General features: G+C 39.2%; 1 protein-coding gene, 1 long non-coding RNA gene and 1 other non-coding gene across 4 annotated transcripts; 2 read left to right on the top strand and 1 right to left on the bottom strand.

Moving 5' to 3' along the window:
- The first annotated feature begins 58 nt into the window (after window positions 1-58).
- LOC148878714 (uncharacterized) lies at window positions 59-5012 on the top strand. Its single transcript, XR_016103585.1, has 2 exons — window positions 59-1412; window positions 4268-5012. It is a non-coding gene; the product is annotated as an uncharacterized LOC148878714 (long non-coding RNA).
- Window positions 5013-6844: 1832 nt separating this feature from the next.
- On the bottom strand, window positions 6845-8976 carry LOC148878715 (uncharacterized). 2 transcript variants are annotated; one of them, XM_088959013.1, is made up of 4 exons: window positions 8726-8976; window positions 8474-8562; window positions 7271-8381; window positions 6845-7166 (listed from the first exon to the last, which is right to left on the bottom strand). In XM_088959013.1, the coding sequence occupies exons 1-4, from the start codon at window positions 8807-8809 to the stop codon at window positions 7059-7061; spliced, it is 1392 nt and encodes a 463-aa protein (XP_088815139.1). In that variant the 5' UTR covers window positions 8810-8976; the 3' UTR covers window positions 6845-7058. The 2 variants fall into 2 exon arrangements, with proteins under 2 accessions (XP_088815139.1, XP_088815146.1); XM_088959020.1 differs by having other exon boundaries at window positions 8474-8514; window positions 8726-8928.
- An 8529-nt stretch (window positions 8977-17505) lies between these two features.
- TRNAL-AAG (transfer RNA leucine (anticodon AAG)) lies at window positions 17506-17586 on the top strand. The gene has a single exon. It is a non-coding gene; the product is annotated as a tRNA-Leu (tRNA).
- The last annotated feature ends 4880 nt before the right edge of the window (window positions 17587-22466 follow it).

Consider the following 22466-nt stretch of genomic DNA (forward strand, 5'->3'; position numbering starts at 1 on the left):
AATAAACACTTATTTTAACAATAAGCACCCAAACTGAGGCTAGCTTGATTTGGATTTTGGACACATAATGGGGCATGGGCAGTACACTAACGCTGTTGGAATTGTGTATTTGTTCTAAATGTGATTATGTGACCCATTTACAACAATGGCCATGAATAACCTACAAGCTCACAGGACCCCTTTAAGCCCATTAAGATCCAAACAATCACAGATGGATGGAGGATTGGGCTCCACTTTGGAGAACTTGAAATCCAATCTCCGTGAGCCCGCCCCGTTTTAGGCTTTCAGTTTCAGGCTTTCAGCTTTGATTTGCGTTGCGTCAACTCATCACAGGGGTAGACCGGAGTGGCGGGTCAAGCGATCGTATTCGCGTCCAGCTCGGCTGGCGGTGCTCCCGTCGAGCTATTTTCATATTTGTATTTTTGTAGCAGAAAATATCAACGTAATTAACTTTGGTAATCTTAGCCGTAAGATCTGAACTATCAAATTCCCATGGGACCCACTATTTTAAGCACATACAAGACGTGCCGTTGAATCGAAACCATCAGATCGAAATGTCTGTCAACGCGTACTTTAGCAAGCACTCTTTTTTTTTTATTATTCTTTATTAAATAATTAATTCAAGCTCCCACGCCTCCATCAATCAACAATCGATCAATTATAAGTAGCGTCAGCCGCGTTAGTTGTCTGGTTTCGATTCCGTTTCTTCTTTCTTGTCTCTTGTCCTTTGTTAAAGAAGTTGAGAGCATCCACTTTTCAATATCTTATTTGTTTTATCAATGTTTCGAGGTTGACGCTTCCGTTGATTTCAACAAAACCGTCTTTATATGTATCCTTCTGTTGTGAGTCGGTCGGAAACTCTCTTTTAAATGCTTGCCTTTTTTTGGAATCATTTGTTTCGGTGTCAGGCGTGTTCTGATTCAATCCCCAAACTGTTTCTCCCCGTATCGATCGTCGAGGTGTCTGTTGAGATAGGTGGGGATAAGTTCCATGTTGGTTGGCAACCTCAATTCGATTCAATCCGCAATCATGTTTGAATTACGCATTGGTGCCGTTGAAGGATTTTGGAAATCTGTCGTGAATTGAACGAACCATGGAATTGATCCCTTGGCGCCTATTCTCTTTTTGCTCGAGGTGATGCTTCAATCCAGCTGCCACTCTTGGAATCTGCGGTGAAATATTGATATGGAAATTGCGAACCCTAATTTCTGCAAAAATAAGCCCTCGAGGACGGTAGGGTCCCAGAACGTAGTAGGTAGTGCTGATAGGAAAGAGGACAATGAGTCTACCCTTTTGCTACCGTGTCGAAGAGGTGCAATGTCGAAAAAGCCCAAGAAGAAGACAGGGCAGAAGGTCCAATGGAATGATAAAAATGGTAACAAGCTCGTGGAAGTTTTGGAATTCGAACCAAGGTAATCATTTTCATGGTACATTATTTTGACTCCATTTCTTGGATAGCAAAAAGTAATTATGATGTTTCTGTTTCAGGTTTTTTGACTTTTAGCTATAACCAATTTATTTTATTTGTATGCCTGTACTTCGAATTTCGAAATTTTATCATATTTCCACTGTTCATGAGATCTTGTGATTAACTGATTATACACCCACACTTGAATTTTGTTTAAGAGAGCTTGGTCAAGTAGAATTGGCTTTGGCTGTATGGAATTTCATGACAGTAATAAACGATGATGCATCTTAAATGCTTAAAATTTGAAAACTTGTTATATTGAAAGGTCAGTTGGAATGTTGGATCAAGTCTTGGGAGCATCAAGCTTTTGGAGAATGAAACGTGATGATGGTTGGTTTTTAAAATCTCATCCTGTCGTCGTTGCTGCTGCTACTATGAATCTATGACATAATTTGATTACCAAGGTTATTGCAGTATTTTTCTTTTTCTTTTTTGTTTTTTTGGTCGAAATAAGGAAAATGCACTAAACAAGGCATGGTGTAGTGCCGTCTTGCATATTCTTAAAGAGGATTCTAGACTTCTAGTTGTACCCTCATTGATTTGACTATCCCAACTTTTGAAATCCATACCATGGCCAAGGTTGGCAATATAGCAGCTTGGTTTCCCTATTTATGTTGTTGAATTTCACCTCCCCCCCCATTGAATTAAAAGATTAAGTTTTCAGCATCATCAATTACATTTGACCATAGAGGTTTAACTTTGACTTTTCCTATTAGGCATTATATGACCAATACTTCAATCTCCATATTGAAGTAACCGCAGTTGTGTCATTTTTTGTATATTCCAACACAGCTTTCACCATACGGCAAGGTGCTTTATGCTAGACCTAATTAGTGGATTAGTGGGGTTAATGACAGCTTTCGCCCTCTGGCACCTGGAGGCGCGCCTCCAGGCATATGCCTCCCACGCCTTTTAAAACACTGGCAATAATTTTATAACTCGAAACCTACCAGAGAGCTGTCATCATGAGCATCCATGGCTATGCAAATTGTCCAGTTTCATATCCCCATTTCTGCTTCTTCTGCTGCTGCCTCTGTACTCTGTAGTTCTTCTGTTGTTGTTGCACATGCACTTCTTTTTCCTCAACTTGTAAAGCTTTCTCTAGATGCTCAAAGAGGAAAACCGGTAAAAAAAATGTTGGAAACTTTGGCTTCTGCAAAACCTCTCTCCCTTAGATGGAATTTCCTTCTTCCATTTCCTCTACAAATGAATTAACCTTCCTAGCACTTTCATTGCATTGTTGCTGGGAATTGAACAATTTGTAGGGTTTTCCCAATTATTCTCAATGGATTAGGCATGTTTTCTAGAAACCTAAAAAGAGTTTGGAGCTTCTTGAGTTCTTGTTGTTGTTGGCAAGATCAGCCACAGATTGTTTTAGGTCCTCTCTGACTATTTGGTGAAACAATATCTGAGACTTCATATTTCATATCAAACTCTATATTTTCCCTCATCTATAAATCAAAAATCTATTCACAAAATTTGGATAGCACCTCCAGCTTATATCTCCTTATATTATAAGATTTGATGCTCTTATGCTCTATGTTGATGTATTGGCATGAGTTTCAGCCCAACAATGCCTACCACATGGAAAACCAGTTCTTTCTTCTTGGCATTGTTTAAACTAAAAATATTCAAATTGTAATAACTTGTCTTACTTGGAGAAAAGTCCAATTCTAGGTGGCTATATAGTTAATATGGGCTGGGACCAAACATGTGGCAATGTAGCCCTATGTCTTCTTGGGTCATTCCTCCACCTGATTGAAACAGAAGAATCATCAAGATAAGAGATCCTAAGTGATCCATTTTGCTTCTCACTTTGGGCAATTAGCAGTAATTTTCCTATGGACTTCTGCATATCTGTTTCTTGTAGCTTGGCAAGGAAATTTTTCAGCATGGGTAAAGGATCCCTAGATGCAATTTGGGATTCAAAGAAATTCTGACCAGTGGTCAGAATCATTTGTGGATTGCTCACAGCTATAGTGACTGAGCCTAACAAGACAGCAATAATGACAAAGAAGTATACTTGGGCATAGACTTGGAAGCCTCCTATTTGCCAATACAAATGTTGGCCTATGGATATATCACATAACCCTTTTAGAGTGTCCATGAAACCTGGCAGAGCAAGCGTAATTAGTTACCAATGAGATCATGTTCTTCCTGCCAACCTATGTCCAAATTCTTGTTCCTATCAAGTTTGATTTTTTTTCTGGTTTATTTGTTATCTCCTAAAGAGTCATCCACTCAAATTTAACTATGGAAGAAAGATCCGCAGTTCATGGTAAATCTCATTGTTGTTGATCTCTAATTAGCAATTTCCCCAATAAACAACATGGTAAAGATGCATCTCTATTTCTTGTGGTGGATCAAATTCTATAAAAGTATTCTTTTGTCCTTCCTAAAATTTCTGTCTTACACTATGCTATTTAAGGTTCCAACATTTGATAAATCCTTCTTAGACACAGTTAATTTCTTGTTTTCTTGGTTCAATGCAGAAAAGCTGGAAATACATGCATGTCTTGTTTGGTGGAACAAGAGTCTGAGCCAGATCGTGGCCTTCATAGAACTGGAACTTAGGTCTATATGGATTAATTTTAATCATCAAAATGCATGACTATGGTTCTGCCTTGAGTCATTTAATCTTTATGATCCTACTTTGCTTAAAATTATCTGGAGCCCAACCTTTGTTGGTTTTGCTGCCACAAATTTCAAAATAGGAAAATTATCCTGATGGAGTTATTTCTTTGCACCTAATTTTTATTTTATCCTAATCCCATTCATGTCTTGTATTTGTAATTTCAGTGATACAAGTGACTCAGATGATGAAGACTCAGATTCTTGTATCTGTAAGATAATGTAGATCACATCCAATAAGTGATTTATTGGAATAATAGAATCACCACCATGATGTTGCATGTTCATTGTTTATGGCTCACCTACATCAAGGGATAAGCCTTTCATTCTCCTTTTCAAGCATTATCTTTATTTATTGCACCAGAGAGAAGGTTGTTTCTATTGTGAAATTGGTGCTTATGTGGTCAAGCATATCAGCAGATTCCATATGTATAATTTGACCTTGAAATGGAAGCAGCTACGAGCCTATGACAAGGTGTAAACCTATGATGTACAATACATTAGATGTTTTAAATACATGTAGTCTTCACATTCCAGCAAGATACCATGTTCAATGATGCAGCAGCTTCTATTCTATTCACTCTTCTATGGCCTTGGGAGAGGTGGATTTGTATGGACCTAAGCTTGGCAATTTTTTGCACAATGAGACCGCCTTTAGACTCTAAAGTCTAAACCCACATTCACAAGCTTGTCAGCAGGAGATTTATCATTATACCAATTGATGGATGGCTCCTTGCACAACTTTTCTTTCTCCTCTGGTTCTTTTGGAATCACCAAGTCGTCCTCTGTAATGAAGTAGTGCTTCATTGTATCATGCAATACATATTTGTACAGGTGTATTTCTAGAATGTTGAACAATTTTCTGTAATTTCACTTTCATCCAGTCAATCCTTATTTCTCAGCAGGTTTTAAATTGTCTTGGTCTTTATGAATTTGACCACTAAGTCTCAGTTTGGAAAGAGTACAAATGCAAATATGTACAGTACAAATTATACATACAAAATGCAAACCTTTGCGCTCCACATATTTATGTGTACTCCTTCCAAACTTAGCCTAAACGAATATATAGTGATGCAATAAGCTCAAGGACTGCCAATGGGCGTCTAGTTTGAACAGTAAAATTTCTTTTTTTTTTTTTTGTTGAAAGGAGAAGCAAATTTTCATTAACAAAGAAAAGATGAGCAAGGGAGAGGTTCCCTTCTACAAAGGCTTCAAACACCGCAACCAGAAACTAAAACAGCAGAGTTACAAAACAAAACAAAGTCATCGTTTGACCACTTGAGGCCCATGCTAGCCCATTTCACGAACAGCCTTTCCGCCTTACCGCATAACTTCTCGATTGGTAAGGCTTGATTTTGAAAGGTTATACCATTTCTATCTTTCCAAACAGACCAGCATACACCAGGTAGTCAGGCATCATGTTCCACACAACTTTGCCTCACTCTGACAGATCCCGGGTTTCAACGTCTGGCCGCTCCACCCAAACTACACCAAACAGAGTAATGATGTGGGACCATTTTTTTTTCCTCCGCCGCACCACAAAAGACAGCAATAGTTAACAATAACCACGCCTCCGGAGTCTGGACTGCAGGACATCAATGGTTTGTAACCTTCCTTTTAGCGCCAGCCTCAAGAAAAAGATTACCTTGGATGGGATTTTCAGCTTTCGAATCCAAAACGAAGGCACCTCTACTTATGAATCTGGATTAGCAGACAGGCTTGTGAACACCTTACAGATTTCTCCCCTAACCAGCCAAGACCTACATCCACATATTCCAATCATCTAACAGTTGCAGCATGTTTGACAAAGACTCAATCTTCCAATCTGGTTCCAGACTTGCATGCCACCAGGGATTCATAGCAGTCACTGACCTTGGCCAGCCAGCTGCCAGAGAATAGATGCTTGGAAAAGCTCAACTGAGAGAAGAAGAAGAACCACACCAATTATCCTTCCAGAACAGTAATTCTTCCCTATTTCTAAGTTTAAAACTGACCTGGTTGAAGAAGCCCTCTCTCTTCTGCACGGTTCCTTTCCAGAGACTAGTGCCATAGGGCTCCTGAGCAGCATTTGTTTCCAGCATTTGAACAGTTTGATATTTGGCACGCTTTGACCTAAAATTCAAAGGGTATACCAGTCTTCTAATAGTTTATTCTTCACCTTTGCAATCATTGTGTTAACATATGTAGCTTTGAGTATTTACTCTGAACATTTTAGTAGTCTAACAGTAAGCACTCTGAGTGATTCCCATGAACAATTCTATCAACCCCACTCTACCCAGGTTCCCATGAACAATTCTTCTTTTCTTTGAATTCTCTGCTCTAATTAGAAAAATGTGAAATTCAGCAAATCCAAAATGGCGAAAAGGTCAAAAGGGGCTTATGATTCAGTGACTGTACTCGCACTACTAGGAAGCCTGAACAGGTTGAGTTATATAACACCCACCACCTTATATTTCTATTGATTTTGCCGATGTACCAGTTGTTTTCCAGTATTTGATTTGAAAAACAAAATTGGAAAAGACCACCTTATGTTTCCTACTTTTCCTCAACATCTTTTGTTCAGAAATTCATCCCTGGCTCAAAACAATGATGATTGATATGCGCGTTCTTTTGAAATCAAGTCCAACGGTTGCCCTGCTTCAAAACCACCAATAAACAGAGCTTCACCCAATATGCAGGGGACAGATCATATTTCCTTTGCACCAGAAAGAACAAACCAATAACAGAAATCATTGAGAATGAAAATAAACGACAAAAGGAATTTCTTCTTTTATTACTATTATATCTTAAAACCAATAACAAATAATAACACAACCAAATCATAAATCCTTTGCAGTACCGAAAACAAACAACATCCTTTTTTCTTTATGAATAAATAACATCCTTCACACACTCCCCACCAACCCTCATTATCTCCATACACACAGAAATATCCTTCACACAGACCCATACTTCCTGTCTAGAACACTTTAGGAGGATAACTTGAATACGCTTCAGCTGAACCTGTGTTCAAAGCTCTCTCCAACCTTGTCTCAAATGGAGTAGAGTGCCAGTTCACTCTCTTATCCTGCAATGTACAAAAAACTTCATATCAGTTACAGGCATTATCTAGTCTTAAAACATTCATGTCAGTTACAACCTGTGTTCACTCTCATATCACTTCAAAGATACCTCTCTGTATTTGCTGGTTGTATTTGGTATTCCTTTACAAGAAGAGCCTGAGCTGGAATCCATGGCCTGGCCTGTATGATTCCAGTAACTCCCAACAGTGCCTAAAATGGGCATATCTTCTGGGCTACGACTTGGCGACCTTCTTGGAGATGACGATGCTGACAACTGTTTGAGCTCCTCCATGGTTAATGCACCTAAAATTGGTCGATCTTCATAACTTCTTGGTGAATTTGATCGTTGTGAAATGCTTTTCTCAGATTGCTCAGAGCGGACAACATCGGTGCTGGTTTTGGTGATGGGTGTGGTTCCGGATGACCCTAGCCAGTTAGAAAGGCTGGCATCAACTGCGATTTCGTGTTTAGGTGGCTTTGAATGATTGAAATTTGAGTATGGTTTGAGAGGCAATGGTTTGAAAGTAGGTTCTGAGCTGAAGGGTATTTCTGGTTCTTTTTCAAAATTAATATTCTCCTTCGTCTGATGCTGTTTTAATTGTGGCGCTGTTCTTGCCTTAACAGCTTTCCACTGAGTGAGATTTTCAACTGGATTCAGTACGGAATTAACATACTGGCTCCTGTCTCGAGTGTTTTGGGTCGGCCGAAGTGTCTTGATCTCCCGACCAGGTGAACCACAGGTCGGCATAGGGCTGTTAACCTCCTTCTCGAATGGTGGAGTTGGGCAAGTATGATTCCGCGATTCCATCGGCAACGAGAAAAATGACTCGGAAGATTCTTCTACAGGTACTCCTCGGACATCGTCTTCCTCATCATCGTTATAGTCTTCGTCATCGTCGTCGTCGTCATCCATATCGCTTTCATCAGATTCTATTCCATCAGCTTCATCGTCGTTGTCCCTGCAATTCTGGTATCTGTGGTTTGAAGGGTAAGATCCCAAGCTGGAAGTGACTGAATCATCTTCTGAGAACGACGATTGCTTGGATTTCCCTGTTTCTTCTTCTTCTTCTTTTTCTTTGTTTCCATTGTCTTTCTTGTCATCGCTCTCTGATGCATAATTTACAGTTTCATGTGTTACAACCTCCTCATAGGTTTTCACGTTCAAATCAAAGGTAACTTTCTTTCTGGTACCCAAGCTCAATTGCTCCTCGGGTTTACCTCTACAAAGACAGATTCTGTAAGATGACTACAGAAAAATTAAAAAAAGAAAATCCAAAAAAAAAAACTAAATTGAAATCGGTAACAGACTGACCCCAATTCTGAAACAGAGCTAATGGGTTTTGATGCAATGTCCTGCATTAAACAGACAGTCGGTTGCAAGGGTTCGTAAGTTCCATGTCTCTGCAACAAAATTCAAGACCCCACGAGACAACTTTGCTTAACCGACAAGATTAATGAACTAATAAAATCAAAAGACGTTATAATAAAAACCGAAAAATTACAGAGCTGAGAGAGAGAAAGAGAGAGAGAGAGAGAGAGAGAGAGAGAAAGAGAGAAAGATTACTTGGTCTCCGGGAAGAACTCTCTTCGCCGGCCTGCGGCGTTTTCGATCCTTTTTAGTACCAAAACAAGCAAGAAAGCACCCCATTAGAGAGATCTCTTCTTGACTTCGGAGACGTTGAAATTCCCTAGTGAGGAAGATCGGTTAAAGGGTCTTCATGGTGAGAGAGAAAGAGAGAGAAGCCGAACAAGAAAGCTAAAAGAGGAAGACAAAACGGTCAAGAAGATATCAGGGTTTGGGATAGGGATTTTGAAAATATGACCGTTGGGAATTACAATGATTGGACTTAATGAACAAGACAAGTGAACAAGCTGTGTCTGTATGTAATCATAATATCGTGTTTTGTTTTGCTTTAGGGAGCGTCGAAGCGAAGTTATTGTCCACGTGTCATGTTACGATGATGGGGATCCAATTGATGAGGAGATTAAATGGCCCCCATTTGAACGACTGACTGGCCCAGATCGATGAAATGAAAATCGTGAGGAATCGACTGTCACTGACGAGTCCAGATTGATGATGATCCATGAATTTGAATCGTGTGAGAAAGAAAAGGGGAAGGGCCAGTTGGTTTCTGGTTCGGACGGGTTCCCCGTTAAACGCGCCCCACTGCCTCTTACACATTCAACCGTGCATGCGAGGCCGCGTGTGGAGCACGGGATTTATTTATAAGTAAAATTGAAGATGGAGTTATATGACATTTCTAATTAAGTAATGTTCATCTAAATTTAATTCAAGTATTATTTTTTTGGGTTATGTCTAGTTTATCTAATTATAATTTAAGTTGTACTTTAATGAGAGTGGTCAATTTTTTATTCTCTGCATAAATTTAAAAAATAATTTTTATTAATTATTATTGTATTATTTTTAGGTAAAATTATAAAAAAAAGCATCCGCTTAAAACAATTTTATAAACCACCCTTGTGTTTTGACCATAGGAAAAACCTATCTCTAGATACATTGAAGTCTTATTATTATTAATGCATTATCATAAATAATTTAAAGTTCCAACCTTATCCTTTACTAATTTATTTTTTCCAATAAGGTAAAAAGGTAAAAAGGTTGAAGTGGAATAGAATTAATGCATTACATTACATCGACATTTTTTTTTTGGAATGCTAACGAAAGGAAGGCATTTGCATCTTTTTTCAATATAATAGGGGAGGTTTTGTTAAGATCAAAACACTAGGGATCTTCATAGGATTGTTAGAAAATTCAAAGAGGTTTTTATAATTTTCCTTATTTTTAAATGGAATTTAAATTGACTTTAAAATAATTAAACTATATTTAAAATTAATATTTTTATTAATTTTTAAGATTAGTACAAATTGAATTTATTTAAGTATATTAAGTTTTTATTAAATTTAAATTTCATATGGAATTTATATAAATTTTTATTTTTAGTAGAACTTACGTTGGTTTTAAAATATTAAAATTTAGGGAAAATTTCTTAAACTACCCTTGTGGTTTAGCTAATTGACTAACTCTACCCAAAGAAAGTAGATCATTGCTCCATCTTCGTCTCCATTTTTTGTCTCCATCTCTAACTTTGCTTCTGTTTTCGTCTTCATCTCTACCTCTGGCATTGTATTGTGCCAGTTGTGCGTATTGACACGATACGACATCGTATTGGTGTGTATCGTATCGATCGATTGATATGAGCCGTTATGCATTGATACAAATGGATATGTGCACAACTCCAATATTAAAAATGCAAGTGACACGATTCAAACCCAAGTTTAAATGCTAAGTGCTTAGCATCTTAAGGCACTAAATCACTCTCTAACTTATAATTATAAGTGAAACATAATTACTTTTATTATCTTAATTGTAATCATGCAATCTAAAGAAATGCCATATTAAATATTAATATGTTCAACAATTTTAACTTGAAATTAAATAAAATAATATTAAAAATTAATATTTGTAATTATAAATGAAATAAAAATCCATATACATGTATTTCCAAAGCATATACTTATCTATATCACAAATTAAAAAGTGGCATAGTGGCTTAAGATGATAAGCGCTTAGCATTTAAACTTGGATTCGAACCGTGTTAGTTGCATTTTTAATATTGAAATTGTGTGCATATCCATTTGTATCAACACGTATCAGCCTATATCAGTTGATATGATGTAATACGCATCGATACAATGTCATATCGTGTCAATACACACGACTGGCACAATACAATGCCAGTTGTAGAGTATCCAATATCGTTCACTAATGATACTGATATAATATGCCTCGTATCAGACATTGTATCGATATTTTTATCCTTGGTCCTTACACCCACCCATCATTTATTAATTCATGACACACTGAATTGAAGGGTGACTTCAAAAAACTTGTAGAGAAAAGGAGCAATAATGAAATGTTTTGAATATTTGATGTTAGCTAGTTTCCACCAAAAACGGTTTACAAATGTTAGCCGATTTCAAAACTTTGTCAGAGAGAGAGAGCTATTGAAAACATTGCAGCACCAGAAAAGGTTTTAACGATAGATCAATATCGGTAAAAAAAGGACATTATTGTCATTTTCTTAAAATATAACAGTCATGTGGTGTGTCATGTAAATGAATTGTGATGGAACCCTAATGTTAGGGAAATACTTAGTCAATTGTCAGAAAACTTGGGGGGTACTTCAAGACAATATATAAACGGTAAGGGTAAAGTTGGTCAATTAGTTAAACCATAAGGGTAGTTTGATTATAAAACTAATAATTGTTTGATAATTTTGCATTAATTTTATATTAATTATAAATTGATATTATTTTTTTATTTATCTTATTCCTTTTATTAATTAAATTATTTTTATTATATTAATAAAAATATTTTTATCAATAACAATAATTAATAATTATTTTATTTTATTTAAGTAACTTACTAAATTATTTATATTATGGTTGATTAACTTTATTATTTTCAAATGGAATATAAATGAATTATAATTTTGAAAGGAAGTATATTATTTAGTGTAATAATATATCATATTGAATGTCTCAATTTTAATATAATTAATCTTTACTAATAATTACAGTTTAATGCAAATATAACTGTGTGTGTGTGTGTGTGTGTGCAATTGAAATGAATATTAGTGGCATGAGTTATTGAAGGTGATTGGTCAATTGAATTATTTTGTTCAATTTTAAAATTATAAAGTTCAAAATAAACCAAAAAAAAAAAAAGATAAATAACTTTAAGAATAAACCACAAAATAGAAAAGTGTCAGCTTGGCACATTCCCTTTTAGATTAGTGGAGCCCATTTGATGTATGGGCTTTAATAAAAAGATATATTGATAAGAGCACAATTGTTTTATATTTTACTTTTTTAAATAACTAATAATTATTTGTATTCTATATACTAATTTTAAAAATTTTCCATAATATAAAAATAACAGTAATTAATTTCAACTAGGATTGTTCATCAAACCGATGAAACCAATTAGCCCGACCCAACTTGATCCGAGCTAGCCGGATTTCTAGTATTTTTTATTGGCTTTGGTTCAGTAATTTTCCAACCCGACTAGGTTGGGTCAATTTCAGTTTGGCCATTTGTAAACCGAACTAACCCATATATAATATATATGTATATATATTAATATTTTAAATATAATTTTTAAGATAGTAAAGTGGGAAAATTCCCATATTTCTTAGTAAGGGTGCTCACGGTTTGGTTAAAAACGAACCTTGGGGTAATTTTTTGGACCAACCGATATGTTTGGCTTTTACACTTAACCGAACCGATGCAACCGATGGACCAATTAACTGCAGTTTGGATTTTTTATTTTTTATGCCCTTAAAATTAAAAAGAAAAAAGAAAAACACAGTTGAAGAGAACTAGGAGCACCACTTCGCCAATGTCGCCGAGATGTAGTAGAGCCTCTAACCTGCAGCAAAGCCTCTAGTGTCGCCGAAGTAAAAAGAATCACCAGTGTTGGAGGTCGTCGGTGAATCAGTCGGAGGGCGGAGAGTCAAAGGCCAAAATCCAGAATTGGGAGAGTGGGAGTCTAAAAGAGTGAGTGAGAGAGAGAGAGAGAGAGAGAGAGAGAGAGTCCGAGAGGCGAGAGAGAGAGAGAGAGAGAGGGAAAGAAAGGGATGCACGGTGGGTGTCAGATGATTCAAACTATTAAACTAGTGAAACTGAAAGTCTCAGACTCTCAGTTCGACATTTTGAACATTACATTTAAAATAATAAAATAAAAATATATATATATATAAATAATATATATATATATATATAAATAATATATATATATATAAATAATATATATATATATATATCGGTCGCTTCGGTTAACCGTCGGTTTTTTAAATGGTTAACCAAAACAGAACCAAAACTATGGGTTTTTTGAAAACATCGAGCCGAAACCGAACAGGCCAATTTGGTTAACCAATTTTTCAGTTCGGTTTCGGTCGGTTTTTTCGGTTGGTTTGGTTTTTTTTTTGCTCACCCCTATTTCTTAGTCTAAAATATTTCATATCATAAATTTACTTTTTTAGTTTTCAATAATCCCACTATATTTATTTTAAGTTCAAATCTTTTGAACCAACTAACCAAACCAAAAATCAACCTAAGCCGATACAACCCAAGTTGGCCGGTTTTCACTAGTGGTCAGTCGATTTTGGGTGACAAACTCCCTCAACCTAACTAGGTTGATTTGGGTGGTGTTCAGCACCGTGTTCATCTCGGTTTTGGTCCCATCCACGGGATGAAGACCCATTCGGTTTGCCACACCCCAATATAGCGTGGACCGATCCCTTCCACACCCCAATATAGCGTGGACCGATCCCTTCCACACCCCAATATAGCGTCAACGAAAAACTTGTGGATGCGTCTCCTCCACGATTTATTTTTTATCCCATGCTTCTCGAGTTTCTCTTAAACCTATTGTTTGTTTCACATTACTGTTGGATCAAAACCCTATTTTTGATCCCATGCTTCAATTGTTTAAAATATTATTTTTAATATTTTTGTCAATAAAATATTAATTATTTTACTTAATTTTTTTATTTTTTATTTTTTTATGTTTTATAAATAAAATAATATTTAAAATATATTTGTAATCTTTTATTTATTTTACTATTTTTTTATAAAAATTTTAATATTTGTTGGTTAATATTAATTCATTGATGCATTTTTCAAAATATTTTTCATATAAAATGCAAAAATAAGATATTTTATGATTAATTGTGAATATCATTCATAAAATGTATATGAGATACATGGAATCAAAAAAGTGTGGTGTGGACTGGTCCACACCATGCTACAAAACACCATTGTGAGTGTGGACTCGTCCAGGCCACACAATTTTTCCACATTTAGAACAGTTGTGGACTGTAGTATGGTGTGGATTGGTTCCTGCCACAGAGTGTGGTGTGGACCAGACCACACCCACCAATTTCTCATCCACACTACAGAACACCCCCTTGGTTGTCGAAATGGCTTACAACAAAATCGAATTGACCTATGAACACTCTTAATATCAGCTAAACTAATAGTCTAACTAATAAATGGAAATAACTTAATCTCCAATAATTATTGAAAATTTATAGCGAAAATACAAAATTATTGAAATAAATTTATAATGAAAATACAATAAATAAATAATAAAATGCAATAAATACTAAAAATATATTAAATTAGTCAATAAATAGTGTAATCTCAAATAATAGTTTAGTCTCTAATAAATATTAATCAATAAATTATAAAAAATACCTAATTACTAAAAATAAATTTATAACAAAAAATAGATTTATACATAATTATTGAAAATATACTTATAAAAAATATAATAAATAATGACTGAAAATACAATAAGTATTAATTTTAGTATATATAAATATATATTAAGATTGTAAAATTATTACTAATAAGTATCAATTTTTTGAAAGTTACTTTCTAGAATTATTAATTGATATAAGTGAAATTTGTTATTTACAATATTATTTAGTTATTTAAAAAATATCATTTATTTAAAATTTAAAATTTTAATTATTTATTAAAGTTAATAATTCATAAAATTATAATTTATACTATTATTACATAAAATTTTAAAATATTAAATTATTATTTACGAAATCTATTATAATTATTTTTCTACTTGTAAAAAAGTTTTTGAATTTATTACATAATTTCACTATCTTAACTATTTAAGATTTAGTTATGTTAAATATTTCATTATTTAAAATGTTTAATTATTTAAATATTTAAAATTTGTTGTTATTTGAATTTTCTTTATTTAAAATTTTTACATAATATTAAATATTGTATTATATAATTATTTAGCTCTGTTTAAAGTATGGACACAATATGTCCCATAGCGGGTGTACTATACCATATCGATAGGGTGCCAAAATATATTTTTTTAAGGATAACCCCAAAACCTCTTATTTTATACATTAAACCATGTTTAACCCTCCCCCCTTTCCATATTTTTGAAAAAAAAAAAAAAGTTATGCACATGATACAAAACCTCTTATCAATACATTAAGATTTTATGATATCATCGGCTACATTAAGGCTGAATAAAAGTGGCAACCAAAAGGCCCCTTTCTCTGACTGTAGGGTTAAGAGTTAAAGGAAACTAACATGCCCTAAAGTATAGATTAGCGTCCTATACTTTGGGGTTATTGACACCTATCCACCCAAACTTTCACTTGCGATAAAAACCCTTGAATTTTCATACTCTTAACACTTTGCCCCTCATTAACTAAATTGACGAAATAAATTAATTTGCTAAAATGCCCTTTCAAGATTTATATGGGCAAGAGTATTAAATTTCAAAATGACGAAACAAGGACAGGGCAAAGTACATCATCTCTTTCTCGCCCACCTTGGGCGAGTAAGAAGAAGAAGAAAAGAACATAAATAAATGGTTGACACAACTATGTGAAAGAAAGAGTAGAATAAATACAAAATAAGGAAATGGGATCTGTAAAAACATCAAACAAAAAGAAGACAATCCCAATGTCTATCAGAATTGAGGATTGAAAGCTCCGGTGCAAAATGGTTTTGTAACACTGCATTTTCCCAATCAGGTTTAGGTGAAAGACTTGGCAAAGAACATGGGATTTGGGTGGGTGATGGTTAGGTTGGGTTGGGTTAGAGTTAAGTGCTGGTGGGTTGCAGCTCAACCCACATTAACCTGTCCAAAACCACCCAATTGCCACCCTTGCTATGTTCATTCAAAACAAGCATCAAAAAGAAGATTCTCTATTTCACCTTGAATTGGGGCTTTCAATTTGTTAGTTTATGAGGGAAAACCTGAAATAATATATCTATATATATATGACTTTGTTTGATCAGGTGGTAATTTGCATTTAGTAAGTGTTATTGTCAAGGATGGCCGAGGGTAATATGGTAAATCTGCTTCTTTAGTCAAGGTCAATGTGTCTAACCTGAGAGCAAGAGATCACATGTCAGAGGCCCCATGTGTTATCCCAGGGGCAAAGACTCCGACAGTCAAGTTAGTCAAGCGTGTATGAAGGTTTGGTTGGGGTTCGGAGTGAGAGCTCAGACGAGATCACTCGAGAGCAAGAGAGCTAAAGAGTAGGGACACCCCTATTTATACTTGACCTTGCCTTGGGAGTGGTTGGCAATGGGCGGAACAAGATTGCATCCAGTCGAGGCCACATGGCGCTAGCCTGATCCTTGCCACATGTGCCTACATCATTTGCCCCCCACTCTCAAGGTCGTAATGGACGAGGTCCAATGGAGGATTGATGAGAGACCTTGGCTTCGACTGAAGAGAGTGCAATGATATCACTAGGAGGCGTTGGATGGCGCGTCAAGCAAGGACCTCAGCTTGGTTGAAGAGAGTGTCGTCTGGAAGCGTGGAGGCGTCAGCCTCGGCTACGGGAGCTCCCCTTGGTCGACCAGTGGCAGTTGCTTTGTAGTTGATTCTGCCTCTTAGGAGGATCATGGAGGGTCGAGGGTGCGGAGCCGTGCCTTGTACAAGCGTGAGGCGTTCGCGTTCTCCGATCGTGCCCTTCATGGGTGCAATTGTGGATCTGTACGTAGGACGGGCGTCAGCGTCGACTGATCATGACTGTACATGAGACAGGCGATCGGGTTGCCCGGGTTGGATCGCTTTAGACCTAGGGTTGACAGGCGAACCAGCTGACTCGCTCAGCATCGCTTTATATTCCCGAGGTCGACGACATGTGGCATGCGTCGATTCAGGCTGTCAGGTCGACTATTCTGCGGCCATTGGATCAAAGTGATCTAAACCATTCATTCTTCTTTAAATCGGGTCACTGGTTGAGGTGATCGCTACCGTTTGCTTGCTTCTGCTCAAGTCTTCAGAGACCTTGACCACCTTCTAGTCGATCCCTTACCCTTCTTCTTTGACTTAGACTACTAGGTGAAGGACTTCTTCCATAGCCATGTCGTACTCTGACTCTAGTCCTGAATGCTATGAACTTTTTGAACTTTCAAACGCTAGCACACCCCATTCTTCCAAGTCCAATAGTGAGAGTTTTAGCAATGGGTCCGAGGACTCGCCTCAGAGGCCCGAGGTCCAGACACTAAGAGAGAGAACTGCTCCTCGAGGCCACCCAACGTGTTTGTTTAAGTCCATTTGAAAACTTGTGTATGTTTAAGTTGATTCAAGAAGCTACAAAGTATAGCCAATGTTGAGATGGCTGAGTTGGTCTAAGGCGCCAGATTAAGGTTCTGAGATTAAAATTTTTGGGCCCAAGCCGAACCTCTACACAGAAGTTAGGCCCAACTCCCAATCCTGAAAATTTCGAAATCGGGCTGCACTAACATATAGCTAATGTTGAGATGGCCGAGTTGGTCTAAGGCGCCAGATTAAGGTTCTGGTCCGAAAGGGCGTGGGTTCAAATCCCACTCTCAACAATAAAAAGGTAACCTTAGGACTTTGCTTTTATTTACTTGCTAAAATGGCTCATCAACTTTTAAAGTCATAATAGATTTAGAGATTAAAATTTTTGGGCCCAACCCCAAGCCGAACCTCTACACAGAAGTTAGGCCCAACTCCCAAGCCTGAAAATTTCCAAATCGGGCTGGACTAAGATAGAAATGATCACCCTTACATAAAACCCTAGCTTCCTTGTTTGCTTTTTTTAGATCCGATTAAGGTTCTAAGGTAAATAATCTAAACTAACTCCTACCAGAAAGAGTGCTATGAGCGAGCCAATCCACTGCTTGACTCCTCCCGAAATGCATGGCGGAAGGTGACGATAGAGCTAAAACATGATGAAAGGTTGACTGACGCACTCGTTCATGATGGAAACTAAATTCCAAGGAACCTTCGTTTTTCTTCTCAGACAATCGACGGCGAGCTTTGAATAGCCTTTAAGAATGATTGGGGAATCCTTTTAATTTAGCGCTAAGTTAATGGCTTCTCAAACAACCTAAGCCTTGAAATCAATAATATAAGTTTTGAAATCAAGAACTGAACCCAAATGGTTCCAAGCAACACCCCCAATTGAACACCAATAATCCGAATTACGGAACGCATCAAAGTTAACCTTGATGGTCCCAGGTCCTAGTTTACACCACCCAATCACCTTCTAATCTTTGTTTCATAAAAGCCTTAAATCGCTATTATTTTCTTTAAAACCATATTTATGAAAAAAAATATATACTTTCACTCTTAAAAGTAGACCAGGTTGACAATGAATTATATTTGATGTTGTTCAATCCAAGGTGATGCACGAATTGAGGAGAACAATTAAATAGTCATTGCCAATAGGGCGGTGCCAGGGTGGATAGATGGAACCGCACTTCAAGACCTATGATCAAGAAAGATGCCAGAGGCCCGAGGAGTTATTCCCGAGTATGTACTCCGACGCTCAAGTTGGTAGGAGGTGGTGGATGGTAGGGTCGAGTAATAAGGGTGCTGGTCCGAGCAGAGTAACAGTATGGGCGTCAGAAGTTGGAATCCTTTACCTTGAGCAGGGAAAAACTTTTTATAGCCGAAGACCCGTGTCTAGGTTGGATTAGGCTTCCAAGGTTGTCGGGATGAGGTTGACTGCCGAGGTCCTCGGGATAGAGTCCTATTCCCCAGCGGAGTTCTCCTTTTCCCTCTTATCCGTAGTTGTGCTCATCCGTGTGACGTATAACTGATGTGGTTGAGGGGATAGGATGGGGGACCACAGTAATAGCGTAACTCAGTCGGGCTATGACGATGCAGCCAAGCTATGCCGACATGGTTGGGCTGATCGGGCAATGACTGGGCGACCACATGTCTCCTAGGACCAGCTCATCCATGACCCGATCACCACTCCCCCAGTTCTGAGGTCGAGGAATGGAGTGTTCCTGTCTTGTTCCTTGGCTAAGGGACTTTCTAGTTGAAGTCTGGTTGAGCGACTGGTCCACTGGTGTTCCTTGGCGTCCCTCGATGTTTTGCCAAAATCTGGGATTCGCACAATGTGGGTTGTGGCCGAGAAATCCTTCAATCATCGGCCGCAAAACTCTAAGAATTTTGACTTCGGAATCCAAACACCACTCCCCCAGTTTTGGAGCTAAGAAGGGGGAGTGCTCGACCGAGGAGTTGCGTGGTCATTTAGCCCAGCATGGCACTGAGGTGTTGAGTTGAGCTTCGAGGTCTAGATCTTCCTGATGCTCGGTGGCGCTGTGCCAAGGAAGGGCTCTTCGTTCCTCGGCTAAAATGCTACGTGGTCGCTTTGCTCAGCCAGGTACCGAGGTGGGGTTGAGCTTCGAAGTCGGGGCCTCTCTGATGCTAAGCAATGCTACGCGGAGGAAGGTGCGGCAATGTTGCACTGAGGAAGGTGTTGAGGCGTTGAGTTGGGCTCCGAAGCCTGGAACTCTCTGATGCTCGACAATGCTGTGCCGAGGAAGGTCCGAGCTCTTTGATGCTCGTCAATGTTGTGCTGAGGAAGGTGCCGCACTTCAAAGGCAGGGCCCTCAGATGCTCGACAATGTTGCATTGAGGAAGGTGCTGAGGTGTTGAGTTGGACTCCGAAACCTGGGCCTCTATGATGCTTGACAATGCTGTGTTGAGGAAGGTGTTGAGCTCTGGAGCTGGGACCTCTTAGATGCTCGGCAATGCTGCACCGAGGAAGGGCTCTCTATTCTTCGGCTGAGGAATTTGTTCTTGAAAATTTGGAATCCGAATACCACTCCTCCAGTTCCGAAGTCGAAGTGTGGAGTGCCCGTTTGAAGTGCAGTGTGGCCTCCCTTAACCACTCCTCTAGTTCCGAATCCGAATACCACTCCTCCAGCTGGATGTCATGAGGAGACCCGATAGGTTGGTTGGACCGGTGGTCTTGGGTAGGCCTCGGGCATCTGCGCCCCGCGGAGTTCTCCTTTTCCTTCTTATCCGTAGTTGTGCTCATCCGTGTGACATATAACTGATGTGGTTGAGGGGATAGGATGGGGGACCATAGTAATAGTGTAACTCAGTCGGGCTATGCCGATGCGGCCGAGCTATGCCAACATGGCTGGGCTGATCGGGCAATGACTGGGCGGCAACACGTCTCCTAGGACCAGCTCAGCCATGACCCGATCACCACTCCCCCAGTTCTGAGATTGAGGAATGGAGCATTCTTGCCTTGTTCCTCGGCTGAGGAACTTTCTAGTTGAAGTCTGGATGAGCGACCGGTCCACTTGGTGTTCCTTGGCATCCTCGGTGTTTTGCCAGAATCTAGGATTCGCGCAATGTGGGTTGTGGCCGAGAAATCTTTCAATCATCAGCCGCAAAACTCTAAGAATTTTGACTTTGGATTTTGAACACCACTCCCCCAGTTTTTGAGCTAAGAAGGGGGAGTACTTGACCAAGAAGTTGGGTGGTCATTTAGCCCGGCATGGCATCAAGGTGTTGAGTTGAGCTTCGAGGTCTGGATACGTGGTCGCTTTGCTTGGCCAGGTACTGAAGTGGGGTTGAGCTTCAAAGTCGGCGCCTCTCTGATGCTCAGAAATGCTGCGCCGAGGAAGGTGCCGCACTCCGAAGGTGGGGACCCTCAGATGCTCGACAATGTTGCATTGAGGAAGGTGTTGAGGTGTTGAGTTGGGCTCCGAAGATTGGGCCTCTCTGATGCTTGACAATGCTGCGCCGAGGAAGGTGCCGAGCTCTGAAGCCGGGACCTCTTAGATGCTCGGCAATGCTATGCCGAGGAAGGGCTCTCTATTCTTCAGCTGAATTGCTAGATGTCCTGAGGAGACCCGATAGGCTGGTTGGACCGGCGGTCTTGGGCAGACCTCGGGCATCCGCGGTGTTGGTTGGATCGGTGCTTTAGGGCAGATCGGGGCAATTAAGGTCCTTACCACTGCTTGTGAAGATCGTTGCTTCGGCTCCCGAGGCCTTGCACGTGCAGTGATAGTCATGTCGATTGGTCTTCCCGAGCTTCGTCAGGGCGGCGCTTGATCCCCACCATTGATCTGGCTTTGATTCGTGCTCCTGGGGATTATAAGAAGGGGTGGATGGGCATTTCTCCTTTGCCATTTGTGAGAGGGATTTCTTAGATAGCTCGGCAAAGGATTGTCGCATTGCTCGGCTTTTATTTTTTGGTTCTACAGCTTTAAGTCCGGTTCGATGTCTCCCCATCTTCGTGTTCCTCTTCTTCCTCTTCTGATTCCTCTTCGAGTTCTAGTGGCTTTGATTATGAGTCTGAGGTTGGGGATTTTGAGGTTGCCGAGGTTGGTCCCTCTAGGGTAGAGGCAGAGCGTTCCTTGTGGTTTGGTTGCCAGTTTGGGACCACCCCCGGGGATATGGCTTGGATCTGAGCTACGTACGACATCCCCAAGGAGTTCGGGATGAGGTGTCCGCAGCCTAGTGAGATGCCAATAGATGCCCAACCAAACAAAATATGCATGTACGAAAATAGTTTAGAAACTGGGATGAGGTTTCCTTTGAATGAAGGGATCGTTGGGGTGTTTGGGTGGTACCGAGTATTGCTGGTGCAGTTGATGCCGAACACCTTTAGATTTTTGTTGAGCCTTATGTCTTACTATGCAGTCCATGACATCGAGTTGACTCTGGGTTTGGTGAATTTCCTCCTTTAGTTGAAACATCACCAGTAGAGCTACTATTACTTCTCGACTAGGAAGAGCATCAAGCTATTAGTCAGGGCCCCATCTTCTGTGGAGCATTAGAAGGAGGCTTTCTTCTTCGTGCATTGCCCCGGGGGCCTCCCCTTCTCGGCTGTGTTGCAGCTGCCAAGGATGAAGTGTTGCAGCCCAGTGGTCTGCGCTCACCTGGGAGGAGAGGTTGGTCCTGAGCATGATTCATGAGATAGACGTAACGGTGTATACATGTTCTAAGGTGTTTGTCGCTTCAGTATACTTGTCGAATCCTTATGTTTTCCTTTTTTGATCTTGTGCTTATCGTTATGATTCCGCGATGCAGGTGTGGAGATGGCGAGTGAGAAGGAGATTGTCCGCCGAATGAAGGAGAATTGGTAGAGGCAAAACTGGGCTGGTGCATAGCCACAAGTCCGCCCAAAGGTAGTCTCTCCACCGAGGTCTTCCGAGGGGGCGTCCCGTCGCCAAAAAAGGGTTCGGCAGTGGGAAATGATGATGAGGATGTCGTAGTTGTGGATCCAGAGGATGTTCATCAGACTGTCGTTCCTTTGTATACTGAAGTCGAGGGTAGCAACTCGAACATCCATATGTCGCGTTGGTCGGCCCGTAGCAAGGACGGGCTAGAGACCCTTGGGGTTCTCGAGCAACTGCTCCATGGAATGATGATGGCGTACATAACTGAGGAGGCTAGGAGTACTGGATGCGGCACCATGGAATGCTCACTTATTTGG

The sequence above is a fragment of the Nelumbo lutea genome, chromosome 1 (assembly GCF_056320005.1).
Source record: "Nelumbo lutea isolate HS-2025 chromosome 1, American lotus-T2T, whole genome shotgun sequence".
Lineage (NCBI taxonomy): Eukaryota > Viridiplantae > Streptophyta > Magnoliopsida > Proteales > Nelumbonaceae > Nelumbo > Nelumbo lutea.